This window comes from Rasamsonia byssochlamydoides, assembly GCF_041956645.1.
Source record: "Rasamsonia byssochlamydoides strain NRRL 3658 unplaced genomic scaffold VTN77scaffold_49, whole genome shotgun sequence".
Taxonomy (NCBI): domain Eukaryota; kingdom Fungi; phylum Ascomycota; class Eurotiomycetes; order Eurotiales; family Trichocomaceae; genus Rasamsonia; species Rasamsonia byssochlamydoides.
This window is the reverse complement of record NW_027192432.1, coordinates 94,142-109,334: the sequence shown is the minus strand read 5'-3', so window position 1 is coordinate 109,334 and position 15,193 is coordinate 94,142. Positions and strand designations below refer to the sequence as shown.

General features: G+C 49.0%; 4 protein-coding genes across 4 annotated transcripts; 3 read left to right on the top strand and 1 right to left on the bottom strand.

Moving 5' to 3' along the window:
* Positions 1-1,650: 1,650 nt before the first annotated feature.
* Positions 1,651-5,751, bottom strand: VTN77DRAFT_6337 (uncharacterized protein; the record flags this gene model as incomplete). The annotated part of the gene is made up of 6 exons (XM_069422604.1): positions 1,651-2,088; positions 2,144-2,430; positions 2,483-3,565; positions 3,632-4,282; positions 4,335-5,037; positions 5,107-5,751. 6 exons carry the CDS (start codon positions 5,749-5,751, stop codon positions 1,651-1,653), a joined length of 3,807 nt encoding a protein of 1,268 aa, XP_069276150.1.
* A 1,713-nt stretch (positions 5,752-7,464) lies between these two features.
* On the top strand, positions 7,465-9,309 carry VTN77DRAFT_6336 (uncharacterized protein; the record flags this gene model as incomplete). The annotated part of the gene is made up of 9 exons (XM_069422603.1): positions 7,465-7,497; positions 7,588-7,621; positions 7,687-7,781; positions 7,848-7,869; positions 7,929-8,025; positions 8,084-8,095; positions 8,152-8,320; positions 8,374-9,242; positions 9,300-9,309. 9 exons carry the CDS (start codon positions 7,465-7,467, stop codon positions 9,307-9,309), a joined length of 1,341 nt encoding a protein of 446 aa, XP_069276149.1.
* Positions 9,310-10,210: 901 nt separating this feature from the next.
* Positions 10,211-11,515, top strand: VTN77DRAFT_6335 (uncharacterized protein; the record flags this gene model as incomplete). Its single annotated transcript, XM_069422602.1, has 2 exons — positions 10,211-10,792; positions 10,853-11,515. The coding sequence occupies 2 exons, from the start codon at positions 10,211-10,213 to the stop codon at positions 11,513-11,515; spliced, it is 1,245 nt and encodes a 414-aa protein (XP_069276148.1).
* A 908-nt stretch (positions 11,516-12,423) lies between these two features.
* On the top strand, positions 12,424-13,987 carry VTN77DRAFT_6334 (uncharacterized protein; the record flags this gene model as incomplete). The annotated part of the gene is made up of 5 exons (XM_069422601.1): positions 12,424-12,560; positions 12,641-13,009; positions 13,081-13,377; positions 13,458-13,743; positions 13,835-13,987. 5 exons carry the CDS (start codon positions 12,424-12,426, stop codon positions 13,985-13,987), a joined length of 1,242 nt encoding a protein of 413 aa, XP_069276147.1.
* Positions 13,988-15,193: the final 1,206 nt, after the last annotated feature.

Here is a 15,193-nt window from a genome sequence, read left to right as displayed (position 1 = left end):
CCCCCCCCCAAAATGATAATCAACATGCTCCATCCTTCGTTTTTGTTTCGGGTAATATATCTAATAATACGTGCTTGCTTGCTGAAGCAACACGGGTGAGTGAGATCACCACCAAACCACCTAATAGGACTCGGCTCCTAGGTAGGCGCCGACAAAGTCTTTAATAATAAGGTCGAGGTATGTATGTACCTACCCAGTAGGATCGAATCGAATCGAACAAGTTATCCATCCATCTCATTCCCATTCTGTCTGTGTTTTACTAGTAAACAAGGGGCAACGGAGAGACAGAGAGAGAGAGAAGGCATGTGTGCTACAAAGCTGAAAATTTGCCATAACTGGCCGTGGGTAATGGTATGGTATGGTATGGGTCTAATTTTGACTGAATTTAGTTTAATTAATAATGGCGCAATGATAATGAAATGATATGATATGATATGATATGATATGCTACCTATGATCTGGTATGGAATCAATGGTATGAATGATATTGGAAAATGGTATTATGGAAATTACAAAAAAAGAGCTAAAATTAAGATAGAAGATAAAAGCTCCTGCTAGTATTCAGCTTAGAGCTTTGAATCCTAATCAAAACGGCACGGCACGGCGTGTACATTACCGTGAGGGTGGGAGTGAAGGAAAAGAAGAAAAGACAAATACCTCATCGCAAAAGGACGCTGCGACAAGGACTCCAAATAAGAATAGAAATAACAACAGAAAGCAAACGGGGGGGAAAGAATCAAAGCCAATTTCTCAGTTTAATTAATGCGCCAAAAACCGGGTCCGGGATAAAAAAGGAAGAAAGAAGATAAGGACGCTTGCACCTTTTCCAGGACAGACGATGATGATGAGGATGATGATGGTCAATTATAGATTGATGGATGGATAGCATGGCTTGCTGGCGGGGGGAAAGAGAAAACAAAAAAAAAAGTAGCATTGGTTTTTGTTGGGAAGACGCATAGAAGAGTAGGATGAGATGCCATGGCCATATGATAGTATTGAAGCAAATAGAATCGTTTTCGAAAAGGGCGGCGAGAACGGACGGACAAGAATAAGGGGGAATCGAAAAGCGAAATCGAATCAAAGGGTAGAAGTAAAAGCCGACCTTGGAGAAAAGAAGAAAAAGAATAAGAAAGGAGGGGAAAAGAATGAAAGAAAGGAACTGCTAGAAGCATTCGCAGACGAATGGATGTATGTGGATGTCATAATAGGCTTTACGCTGAATTGTAGACGCGATGAATACCATGCACGGGATCGATATTTCGATCCGTCCGAGAATGCAAGAACATAAGACGTCGAACGTCCAGGGAAACCAGAGCTAGACTATCGCAGGGAATCGAACAGGGGGGAAAAATGTGACATGACTCAAAGACAAGCCTGACAAAAAGCAAAAGCAGGGGTTCATCATCAATCCGAAAGTAGCAACCGACCAGCGCAACCATCTGAGAAGACAGACAGAATCTCATGTCAATCAGAGAGAATAAAACGTCACGTCCAACAAACAAACCAGCTAGCCCTGTTGCACAGTTTGATATTGGACAACCATCTTTTCCTTTTTTTTGGTTACCTTCCGACGTATGCAAAGAATTATTGCACCTGTGCAAGAAACAAAACACCCTTGATCCAATGAAGAGCGATTGCGATTGCGCTAAGTCAGCCAGCAACCCCCATAGGTCCTCCGCCAGCATGAGGTCTGTATGGGAGTTGCTGCTGCCCATCGGACTGAGGAGGCCGACCCGTGCCTTGCTGGCTTCCAGAGCTGGCGCTTCGGTCACGATAGTCGCCCTGCTGCGTTTGTGGCGGAGCATGCTCTGTATTCTGCTGATTCGACGCCCCCGGAGCTTGAACATGCCGGACTGAACTCTGCATCTGCCAAGCTGCCGCCTGCGAAGGATCCGTCTCAATTCGTGCGGTCGCTGGAGCATTGTTACCACGAGTAGAACCGGTGCTGACGGGCGTGTCACCGAGTTTTTGCGCAAAGTTACCCCTGCCAAAGTCACCATACCGCCTAAGGATCTCTTTCGTGGTAATGTCGGCGCTGTCCTTAAAGAAACTGGTATCATTGAGGATCGACTGAAGATCTTCAGGGACCTGGGACGGATTTTAGTCTATGAAAGAATCTTCGATAGTTATAACCTAAGCTTACCTCACACATTGTGTCATTATACGTGATCAGCGAAGTAACCGCCTCGATGGCTAGGAAGCTTTCGTCCATGCTACTGTTCTTCGTGTTAGGGTAAAGGATGTTCGGAGTCATCACAGTGGCAAGATTGTGGATGTCCATCTTGCTGCCGGACTCCTCGTCAATGTGGGAAAACGAAGACGTCCAATTAAGGAATGCAAAGAGGACCTCCATGGTGTCACGGTGAGCCTTTGGCAAGAGACAACACGTCAAGTGCAAGATCCGTTTCTGCTTCTCTGGATCAGAAATTTCTGTGAAAACTGTTAGCGATCATCCGTACTGGGGGGGGGGAAGGAAAATTACTCTGAGAAATCACGAAAAGGCGATGAAGTTTGAAGGTCAGAAGAGGATCAGGCATCTCTCGAAGGAACTTCTTCAGTAACGCAGCAATCTGGACGGGACTCTCCTTGCTCAAGTCGACTTGCTCGTATTTGTTATCAATCATATCAGCCAAATCCTTGAGGCGACGAATGTTGCCATTCTTCCGGAAAACCCCCTCGACGGACATGTCCATCTGTCGCATTGCTGAAACTGCATCGTCAATCAGGGCAGGGACACGCAATGCACCCGGTCCCACGCCATGCGTGGATTCTGCCCCCTCCTTCTCGACCAGGTAGTCGAGACTGACTCCAAAGACACCCTTCTTCTTTCCTGGTCTCTTCCCTTCCTTATTAAATGCGCGTCCAAAGATGTTCCAAATGGTAGGTTTTCGGGACTCAATCAAAGAGAGAAGTTCCTCCAGATTGAAGTGACCCTCCAGCAGCGGCTCCATTGAAAGAACAGCAACGTGTCGAACAATAAAATACTCCAACGCTGACAGTTCAGAGAAGTACTTCTTAGTCCTCGTCGTTCCAGGCTCAGTATGAAGAGCATCCGCCCCTGACGCCTCCCGGTGATGGCCTGGATTGTATTTCGCTGGCGCACCGGGATTAGCACCGGCATTCCTGTATGCATTGGGACGCTTTTCCTTCGCTTGCTCGGCGGCCACAATTCTGGGGATATCATCCAGGGTGAGCGCATCTTGATTACCGAATGTCAATGAGTTCACGGTGTCGCCATTTGCGTCCTTCTCCTCCACAATCTGGAAACCTTGGTTTCGAGCGTCAACCCCGTCGCCACCGGATGAACTAGGCCGCACACTACCCCCCTCGGGGCCGTCGATGATTCTCGACGCGCGGGCTTTCTTGTAGGTGGTTGACACAGTCCGTCCATTTCGGATCGAACGAAGTCTCCGCATTTCACCCACGGTCTGTTCCAGTGAAGAAGACTCCTCATGCTTGGCCGCGGTGGTGTACGATCTTGAACGTGTGTTGTACTTGCGAGGGTTCTCGCCGGCGGGGGAGACCCGTTGACCTTCGTTATCGTATTCGTTAAGGTTGGGATCATCTGCAATTGAATAATGAGTTTCAGATCCCACCGAGGAAAACAGGGCGGTTAAATAGATGTACATACCTGACGTATGGGGAATAGTCCCGCTGGATCGTAGAACTGAGAGCAGCCTTGCCAGAGCGACCTTGAGTAGAAATACATACTGTTGGAGTTTGCTAACGTGTGCGAAGCCTCCCTGCGCAGCCGGGGCACGGCCCTTTTGAATGGCACAGTTGCGGCAGAATGGACGGTCATCCTTCTCACTCCACAGACCGTCCTGGAGATCAACTGTGAGATCCTTCTGACACGCACCGCAAACAAGGTGTGGTGGCTTAATATGCCATCTCCTCTCACCCAGAATCACGCATGCATCGTCAATTGGCTCTTTACATGCTGCACAGCAGTCAGAATACTGGTCTGCCAGGCGTTCGACTCCGGTCATGAGATCGGTTGATTCCTCCTCAGAGGCCTTCAGTTCTTCGATATGGTCTCCGAGATGGTCAAGAAACCGATACAGTCCATCAGAGGCATCCTTCTCGCGCTCCAGCTTCAGCGCACCCTGAAGGCCGATCCGGATCAGCAACTTGAGATAGTGGGCGAGCCCAGTTACCAACGAGAGCAACTCCTGGGTGACACCCAACTTCCTGACTCCGGTCTCCTGAGTCTTCGAAAGCAATGAGAAAAAGGCCACAATTTTCTTGCATAGGAGCTTGGCTTCGCGTCCATAAGATAGATCTAATACATCAATTAGCACTGCAAAGGATACCACATGACTGGGAGTACTAACCCTTCATCCCTTGCTCTTTCGACATCGCGGTCAACATGTCAATAGCCGTAAAGAGAATTTCAACATGTGAAATGAACTTTTTTGCGACCACCACGCCGTCCATATAGGCGCCATTGCTCACGTTCAAAAGCATGTCTGAGATGCAAGCGGCTGAGGACTCTTCGAACGAGGAGAGAATACTCCAGATCTTGTAGACCTTCTCCTCCATCATATCTTCCTCCTGCCGGACGCGTTCGCGCTCATCATCCGTCGCTTCGATACCCACCTCGGGCCTCTCAAGCGGCTGGCCTGCGGGCGCGAGTCGGACATTCCAGAACTTATGAATCATATAGCATTCGGGGTGCCAGTGCTGGTTGTGGCCGTTGCGGAAGATCTCGACGAACTGCTTGAGGATGGCGGTGTGACAGCCATTGCATCTCTGGGCAAACCGGGTCGAGTAGTGATAGTGACAATAGACATTTCCTTCATGCTCGTAGTAAGAGTCCTGGGCACCAAAGACGGTCGGGCAGACTGAGCAGGTGAAATGTTCGATGTGGTACTTGCGATCCAAAGCGGTGATGTAAGAGCCACGAAGGGCGCCGCCGCACGCGTAACAAAGGAGGTTCAAGCGTCTGAAATAATCAGTCTCGCACAATGGATACTGTCCACTTCCATCTTCCGCATCGACAGGAAAAAATTTGGATGCCACGATCTCGCCGCAATCCTGCCAATCAATGCTCGGTCAGAGAAATCTGCGTAGAAGAAAGAAATGGCTGAGGTGAGGCCGACTTACATTACACGTGAAACACTCCAGGTGATAGGTAGCTCCCAGAGCTCGAACAAACTGCCCGGTGAGAGTCTCGCCACACTTCTTGCAAATGCGAGTCGTGCTCCCTGGAGATTTGGTATTGGTTCGTGTATTTGGTCGAGACCTCTCTCGTGGAGTCGATCGATCGTGCTGATCCGGCTGATCACGGTCCCGGGGTTCACGACTTGTGTCTTGTCTTCTGAGGCCCGGAGCTTCTGATCGCTGAGTGTCTTGTCTCCTGAGACCCGGAGTGTCTGATCGCTGAGTGTCTTGTCTCCTGAGATCCGAAGTGTCTGACTGCTGGGTGTCTTGTCTCCTGAGACCTGGAGTGTCTGACTGCAGGGTATCTTGTCTTCTGAGACCTGGAGCATCTGAGTGCAGGGTGTCTTGTCTTCTGAGACCCGGACCGTCTGGCTGCTGGGTATCGTCACGAGAAGAGGGAGCTCCTCCATTCCACGGCGCATTTCCACCCGGTGTTCTCGATAGCGGCGAGTCGAGGGGGACACTTTCATCCAACGGAGAGATGGGAGATTGTGTTTGAGAGTTGTTCTGGTTCGCCCAGTTACGAGGGCTGTTTGGGCCTCCGCCCCCAGGCATCAGGATGTCTGGTAAAGAACGATCGGGAGGCATGATGGGCAAGTCCACGGCACGTCGTACAGTTTCTGAAAGCTATTCCAAATCCTCAGCCGTGAAAGACTCCGGTTACAGTTCTCAAAACAAGAGGTGCCTGTCTGTTGTCGTCGAGGTTGATTGCACACACGTTTATGGGTAGACAGAGAGGTATCTTGCAAGCGTGAGGGGCACGTCAACACGTACGTGTATCTCCAGGTTCAAGCCATAAACCAGAGATGGATCCTCCAGTATTTCTTCCCAATACCATGAGCTTTGCGTAGGTATGTTCAGTCTCACGCCATGTAGGTGTGAAACAGCCCTCGGGTGATCGGCGCCAAGGAGTGTCGGGGCAAAACACAGGAGGACGAGAGCCGATTCGATCGATAGTCAACGGGAGGACAAAACGGTCGATGTGAATGCGACACTGATTAAAGGCTGGACAATATGCAAAGGTGTGATGGGGAGGCTGTTCCCCAGTTCCCTAAGTGAGAGCCCAAGGTGAGACACAACAGGCGGCGGAGCACACTGGCCAACACGATATCAACCATTCCCGGTATTCATGCCAATGCGCAATCCCAGAGAGCGCCTCCTTGGCGGGCACAGGCTATTTGGAAGAAACAAAATGCGCCACCAATTTCTGGGAAGAAATCAAACAAAACGTGATGAGTGTGGGAGGCACAAAGTAGTGGTGGTTGTTCCAGTGACAGGATGCAGGTGATGCCCCCCTATCAACCTACCTAAATGCTTCAATGTTCCTACTGTAGGTCAATCATGTGACTCCCTGACCGCCTTGGTGACCGCTAATCTCTGTCGATCGACGATCAGGGTTGCCGGTGAAGCTGAGCCATAGCAAAAGCACTTGAAAGGGTCAAAGGAAGGGAATTGGCATCAAGAAAGAAGAGAAGACGATGGGGAATTAATCATGTGGGTACAACAAGGCGTGTTCTTTTGTTGAATCATGGCTACGGGGATGCACCAGTTTCCGAGCGGGTATTTCTATTTCTGCCTGTACTCCGTACTCCAGCCACCCTGATATCCCAGTGAATGAGTGTGGAGTATCAAGTTTATTTTCGTTTCTGTTTACTAAAAATAAACATAGCTGTAAAGTACCTAGGTACTGCATATACGGGGTTAGATGGAATTATAATATAGTCGATTTGGATCAGCTGAGGTAATAGATATGTGCGATCTAGTCATCTACTCAACATTGATAAAGTTCTGCAGAGGCAGTCTTGCGGGCGGCTGTCACTGGCTTGGCTGGCAGAACCATCCATGGTTGACTTAGGTATGAGGGGAGAGACAATGAATGTTGAAAACTGGAAAGAGCCTTCCCAGATGGCTTATTCACCCTTCAATTGAAATCCCAGTGATGGATCCTTGAGATTAGAAATCAGTTGTCTGAGCGTTGTCTTCCTGCCTATCACTGTGTAACGCAGATGCGCTTGCTGACTGCTGGCTACCTGCATGCAAGTCTTGCTTGCTTGCAACTCTTGCAGCGCATTAACTTTCCAACTTCTCACTTCCCGCTCAACATCTGGCACTATCTTGGTGCAAGGCTGCATTGTACCAGGTACGCACCAAAAGGGACCCCATTTCTGCCTTGCTCCAAGTGAATTATTATATTATGAGCATATTATCCAACCTCTGCAGATACTGACCTGCACCTCTCACACTGCAGCGCAGCAGAGTGCGAGGAGAGCTCTACTTTGAGCATCCGCTCCTGTTGTCGAGATGTCGGACCAGGCTATCCTGCGCATCACGCGTGTATGTTCTCTCATTTGTCGCCTTGGTGATTTGGCGAGTTTCACCTAATTAATTACTCACTGACAACGGGCGGGGTGGTGGGGTATATAGGAGATCCGTCAGATTCAGCAAGGAACTGATCTATGTAGGTGGATCAGAAGACATCCTCTCCTTTCCCGTTGACAGAAAGTTTGCTCATCCATTGAGAAGCTCTTGCAGTGGCTTGCCAGGAATCGGACATTCGTAACGTCAAAGCGCTAATTGTTGGCCCTCCTGGTACTCCATATGAGTTCGGCTTCTTTGAGGTATGTCGGCCAGAATGGTCTGCCTGGTGGTGACGACATACTGACAGGCAGCGATCGACACCGCAGTTCTTGATCAAATTCCCCAAGGGTTGGTACTCTAATCCTTCTCATATCTGTGAACGGCGTAACTAATGATCTCCGTCCAAGATTACCCGGGAAGCCCGCCAAATGTGCGAGCGACAACCACAAACGGGGGGCGATGTCGATTCAATCCTAACATTTACGCAAATGGGAAAGTTTGCCTGTAAGTACCTGCACGTCACAAGATTTGAGAAACGCGCTGACCAGAGCCTTCCTTGCAGATCAATTCTCGGGTAATGCACTTGGTTTCGTTACAGCAACAGCATAAAAATGCTAAATACTCTTCTAGTACATGGCGTGGCGAGAGGGGCGAGGAATGGTCATCGGCCCAAGGCCTGGAGTCGATCTTGATCTCCATTCAGAGTCTGATGTCCTCCAATCCCTACGAGAATGAACCGGGTTACGAAGATGCCAAGTCTCCCGAGCACAAGGTAATGATGGCTCACTATGTCGCAAAGGTAGCGTACTATAACCGATCAGAATCCATGATTTGACTGCTGATAGATGCTAGATTCAACACGAAACACTCCGGATTGCGGTGATCCAACCTCTTGAGGATTCTCTCGGGATTCAGTTGGACGGAACCGTCCTCCCTTCTAGGAATGCAAGTGAAACAGACGACGAAGATGATGGATTTGTGTTTGAAGACGAAAAAGTGGCATTTGAGCCTTTCAGTGATCTTCGCAAGAGGAGGTTTTTGTGGTATTACGAATCCTACATGCAGGCGATCGAAGCCGCGTCGCAGAAAGTCAAACCGCAAGAGAAATTCGAGCAAATGTCTTTTGAGGGTGGAGACAATACCATGGCTGGCGTCTTTAACTACCCGGAATTGAAGAGGCGGATAGTCTTCATCAAGGAAACCATCGCCAACGAGACCAAAAGCTGGGCGACTGAAGGCCTGGCAGCGAAGAAACGTGAATCCAGAATTGCGGTCAATCTGCAGCGGCAGTATGAGCAGGTTGTCGAAGATCTTAAACACCAAAGGACCTTTGCTGTTGACTTGGCGATCTTGGATGATAACCCATTTGTCTGGGAGCTGACATACTTTGGACGGCCCATGACACACCTCGATGGTGGAATCTTCAAGATCAAGATTCACCTCAGCCCCCGCTTCCCCGATGAGCAGCCCCGCGTTTTCGTCGAAACTCCTATCTTCCATCACCGCGTTTCCAAGGATGGGGTGCTCTGCTACTTGCCCAAGCGCACGGAAGAGATGAAGCATCATATCGAGGCGATCGTGGAGGCCCTGGAAGAAGAATCTCCGCCCTACGATCCGAGAACAACGGTGAATCCGGAGGCATCAAAGCTCTTCTGGGGCTCAGCCGAGGAGAAAAAGAAATACAACCGTGCACTGAGAAGGTCGGTGGAGAGAAGCACAGAGTGAGTGGTCTGGCTCGAATATTGGCACAGCATCCAAACTCTGACGTACGCATACAGAGAGGCATAGCTAGCAGCAAGTCTTGCATGCCATAGGAAGAGCTACCTTCATCTCAAGAGTTCCCATGGCGATTCTAGCCTTACTACGTTCTATTTCTCTTGTTCATCTTTCATCTCATTCACAAACTTGCAGGGTTCGCTGAGGCCTTTTTCTTAATACTCTTCTCTGGCGCTGAGATCATACCTTGAAGGGAGGGCGGCTCGGAGTTTGCGGGGCAAAGGACGATTTCAATTTGGACGGCTTTGCATTCTCGTTCGGCAACATAATAGCTGGAGTCGTGGAACTTTTCGGGACATATTAATTTAATGATCAATCAGGTTTCTAACTAGTTAGCCCAAATTGTGAACAATAATAAATGATCAGCTGACGAGTCTTTTACTGGGCCGATTGTAGTGTCCAGCATATCTTGTAGTGTAACGCATCTCTTTATCAGTGTGAGACTTCATGAAGACGTCATCTAGCTGGTTATTAAATCGTTTATGATTGCCTCACTAGGTAGCTTGGTAGTATTCCATGGAAGCTCAGTTGTAACGCATCCTAGACGCAGCTGAGCGGACCCTGTTCTGGTGAGTTTCGAGTCCTGACAGCACGTCCAACTGCTCTGTTCAATCAACGACTTATCAACATGCTATCATGGAGATAGATATGGAGTCAGGGACATTCCGATTGGCTTTAAGGTCATATTTCATTCGCTTTTGGTCGTGGAGCACGTAAGCTTAGCAAGCCCAGCCGCATTGGCCCACCGGACTAAGCTGGATCCAGCTCCCGTGATCCATCGAGCTCTCCGCAAGACCCTTTGAATTTTGGACAAGTCTCCGTGTTCAGTACCATAGTTTCCCACAGCTACATTTACACAAGACTCCTTGATTTTTCTCTCCGGGGCCATAGAGAAGCCCCTCCCATCCCTCCAATGGCTCAAAAAAAGCAACCACGTACAATTGAGCTGGGCACGGTCCTCGTGATCGGAGGCTGCGGCTTCTTGGGTTCGAATATCGTCGACCAGCTGCTCAACTTCCCCACAGAACACGATCCCAGCGTCGCCCTTCCCAAGATCCAAGGGGATTCGCGATTCGAGTACCCTCCTCTGACGGGGCGATACCCCAAGTATGCGGCCAAGGTCGCTGTGGTTGATCTGCGGACGGTCCACAACCGCCTGCCCGGCGCCGAGTACTACGATGGCGATATCACGTCGGTGGAATCGATGCTGGAGGTCTTCCGGAAGGTGAAGCCGGATGTGGTGATCCATACGGCCTCTCCATCGATGCTGGACGGGAACAAGGCCCTGCTTCACAAGGTCAATGTCGAGGGGACGCGGACTCTGCTCGAAGTCGCCGGTGGCGCCAAGGGTGACTGGGGTGGGAAGTGCAAGGCGTTCGTCTACACGAGCTCGAGCTCCGTGGTGCATGATACACAGAGCGACCTGATCAACGTGAATGAAGAGTGGCCTTATGTCCGGGGGCCATTGCAACAGGAATACTATTCCGAGACGAAGGTGGGCTCCCTTGATTTTCTTCTGGGATGATGTTGCGATGCTGACGGAATGCTTCTTCAGGCTGATGCGGAAGAGCTTGTCCTCAAATACAATCGTGCGCCTCCCTCTGGGATGTTGACGTGCGCGATCCGTCCGGCGGGCATCTACGGCGAGAGAGATACGACGATTACCTTCAAGCTCCTGGAACACGCTGCCAAAGCGTCTCGTACTACGCTTCGCATGCAAATTGGCAACAACAACAATCTCTTCGACTTTACATATGTGGGCAACGTCTCCTACGCTCACATGCTAGCGGCGGAGCGTCTTCTGGCAACGTATTCACGCTTCGAGGCTGGACAGGGCGCCCCCTTGGACTACGAGCGCGTCGACGGTGAGGCATTCAACGTGACGAACGACGCCCCCGTGTACTTCTGGGACATGACGCGAGCGGCATGGGCGTTGGCAGGCAAGGTCATCGAGCCGCAAGAGGCCTTTGTCCTGTCAGAGGGCTTCTTGACGGTCGTGGGCGCGATCACGGAGACGATTTTCGCGTTGCTGGGCAAGACGCCACGTCTGACAAGACGGATGGTGCGCTATTCGTGCATGACGCGGTTTTACTCGTGCAATAAGGCCAAGGAGAGGCTGGGGTACACGCCTGTCGTATCCGTCGAGGAAGGCCTCGCGAGGGCGGTGGGGTATCAGTTGGCGAATGAGGCCGCCACGAAGGGGAAGAAGGAGCTGTAAATGTCGACAGGGGGGAAGAGTGATTCTGTAGATCTTTACATGGTTCATTTTTCAGCGTTTATATTCAGTACATTATTTAATGCATGGTAGATTAATCTTAATCCTTACGAAGTCTGAACCTCTACAATAGTTACTGGTAATAATAGCTGTAAGCATTCTTTATCTTGTCTTCCTCACTTTGTTCTGACTCATACCGGTCTACTGTACGTATGCAAAGAATAATTACCTAGGTACCTATTTTAAGGATTCCTGTATCGCGGCTATCATCGGTGAGGCTACAGTAAATGCCATTTTAAGTAGTCGGCCGAAAAAAAAAATATACGCTGCGACCACGTAATTGAAATGGAATAATCGAATTTGACAACGTAAGCAAAAATGCACAAATTAGTCAGTGACGTCAGTGTACAAAGCACTTAATGCATTAATTACATCTGCTTCGCTATAGCAACAGCTGAATTATGTTGAATCTGAATCCCTCTATGTCAGCAAGTTCCTGCTTACCTAATGGTGTACGTACAGTACATACATAAGCGTATCCATTCTCTCGGCCGGAAAGGGTAGAGAGGCAAAAGAAAAAGGAAAAGGAAAAATCAATCTACATTCCTTCCGGCCGACTGAAGGGTGAGAAGAAAGAGAAGGGGCGTTGATGATGTAGTCACATATGACTGACCTTCAATGGATTAGTAGTCATGGACGTGGGTGGATAGATAAACATACGTAGGTATCGTTCTGAGTCAGAGCTATACCTAAGTAATATATAAAAAAGGAAGTCAAGCCCTTACATTGTCACCGCCAACCTTCCATCGAGTAAGGACCAGAGATCAGAACAAAAGACAAAAGAAAGAAAAGAGCGAGGCCCTTTTTTTTAAAAACTCCGCAATTGAACTTTCAAAATTCAGAAGAAAAATATGGACTCTCCACAAGAAGAAAGTGAGAATTCATCTGCAACTGGAGACGGGCTAATAACGAGCCTCAGCCAGCAACAACCGGAGCTCACAAAGCACGATGTTGGCTGGAGACGGATTGTTCGACACTTTACACCGTCGTATGTACAGGACATACTCCTCTTTCTCGCAGTGGGGGGATATCTACGCCTGCAAGAACATGGCTAACTTCCCATACTAGGTGGTTCTCCGTGACAATGGGCACAGGAATCGTCTCCATCCTGCTGAACACCCTGCCCTACAATGACCCTTGGCTGTACTGGATCTCGATAGTCATCTTTGCTCTCAACGTGCTCCTCTTCGCAGCGGCCTGCCTCGTCACTTTGCTGCGGTACATCCTCTACCCTTCCATCTTCATGAGCATGATCCGTCACCCAGTGCAGTCGATGTTTATCGGCACCTTTCCGATGGGGTTCGCGACTATCATCAACATGTTCTGTTTCGTGTGTGTCCCGGCTTGGGGCGACTGGGCGAGGAATTTTGTCTGGGGGATGTGGATTGTTGATGCTGTGGTTTCTGTTATAACGGCTTTGTCGCTTCCTGCTCTGCTGTATGCCTAACTTCACCCTTTCGAGTGGATGTATTCATTTTTCTTTGATCCTTGTTAATGGGTTGATCCAGGATGATTCACATGGCAGAGATGCAGCTCTCCTCGATGACAGCAATTTGGCTGCTGCCCATCGTCAGCTGCATCGTGGCCGCGGCCTCCGGGGCCATTGTGGCCGATGTCCTGCCCAACCCGCAGCATGCGCTGTGGACCATCATCGCCAGCTACATCCTCTGGGGGATCGGCGTCCCCATGGCACTGATGGTGATGGTCATCTACTTCCAGCGACTGACGCTGCACAAGCTGCCTCCGAAAGCGGTGATTGTAAGCGTTTTCTTGCCACTGGGGCCTCTCGGCCAAGGAGGGTTTGGGTAAGTTGACTCAAGTCAAGTCAATCCCATCAGACCAGTCTATTACAGTATCTCTAACACATCAATCATCTTGTATCCAGAATCATGAAACTCGGAGCCGCCGCGCAGACCATATTCCCGCAAACACACACCCTCGAAGGCCCCGCAGGATCGATCTTCTACGCCGTGGGCTTGCTAGTCGGTCTCATCCTCTGGGCCTTCGGGCTGGTGTGGCTGTTCTTTGCGTCTGCATCGATCGCCCACACCAGGAACTTCCCCTTCAACATTGGCTGGTGGGGGTTCACATTCCCGCTGGGCGTCTTCGCGACGAGTACCTGCCAGCTCGGGAGGGAGTTGCCGTCGCGCTTCTTCTTGGTGCTCGGAACGGTGCGTCTACACCTACATCATACCTACCTAACTTAACGTTGCAAAGTGTCTATCGATGTGCTGTAGCTAACGTTTACAATTCTGCCGACAGATCTTCTCCATTGCCGTCACAATACTGTGGATCGTCGTATCCGTCGGAACGGTGAAGGGCGTCCTTTCCGGAAAGCTGTTCTACGCTCCGTGTCTGGCGGACCTGCGAGTAAGGAAGAGCGAGGAGGAGAAGGACGGTTCGAAGGCGGCTTGATAAGCTGTCAGTTCCTGATATACTGATATGCCGTCCCGTGGATGTACTGTACATGAGAGCATATTATCAATACTGTTAGTATTTGTTGTCTTCAACTTTCTTCATTGCATAAGAGGCGTCGATGTCTTCCTGACCGTGAACTAGACTGTTAGCATATCAAAATTCCTTTTTTGTCGCCAGTCACTTTTTTTTTTTGCCCGTGTTCGCAGGGGTTGAAATTTATTCGAGGCCATGTATGTACCTCGAAAGATATATTTCTCTGATATACGTACTTATTCTAGTTATCCAAAACACTCCGATTTGACCAGACTCTTCATCTCAGAAAGATACTACTTACTAAGTGGACCATCCCGCTGAGACTTGAGAAGACCGTCAAGGCTGTCTGTGTGTTATCAAGACGAGGAGAGGACCTCCCAAGGGCATGTGGGAGCGAAAAACCTTTATCAGGGCCATCCATCGTTGCCGAATCGTAAGTACTGTACCTAATTCCTAGTACTGTAATGTACATACATAATAAAGTCATGTTCTCAGCTTCAGAGTTCCAGACCAGGTCCAAGACCGATTTTTCCGAATGGATTGATGGATAAAAAAAACATCCTAAAACATATCCTAGAACAAACCGTTCTAGGTCACCAATTGGTTAGTTATGGGTTATGGGTTGGTTGGAGGTATTGGAGGTTATTGTTATTTGATGCAATGCCATTCTATTAATTAGTTAGAATTGATTAATTAATAATAAATGAAGTACCTACCGTAGGAGAAGACATGCAGATATATATATGCATGATTGCATGATACTGAAAGAAAAAAACCAGCTTCTGGCGCAAATGGGGGAAAAAAAATATTAGGCAGCAAACTAAAGCAGTATGAAACCATCTTTTATCGGTCATTATTTATTAATTAATATTTATTAATTACATTAATTTTAATATCATTATTGGTATTGGTATTACTATCAAGGCTGGGTACCTACCTAGGTAGGTAATATATAAGTTAATTAATCAACCAGCTAATCATAAGAAACAATGACATTATAACTAACCCCCACATTTTTCTTTTACCCCGCTGACATGGGGCTAGGAAAAGAATCACCGTAGAAAGATTAGGAAATTTCAATCGTGACCGTAACTAGTCGGACGGGGGAGAGGGGAGGGGAGGGGATAACCCCGGTTGGTTGCGCATACAGAATACATACATGTATGTACA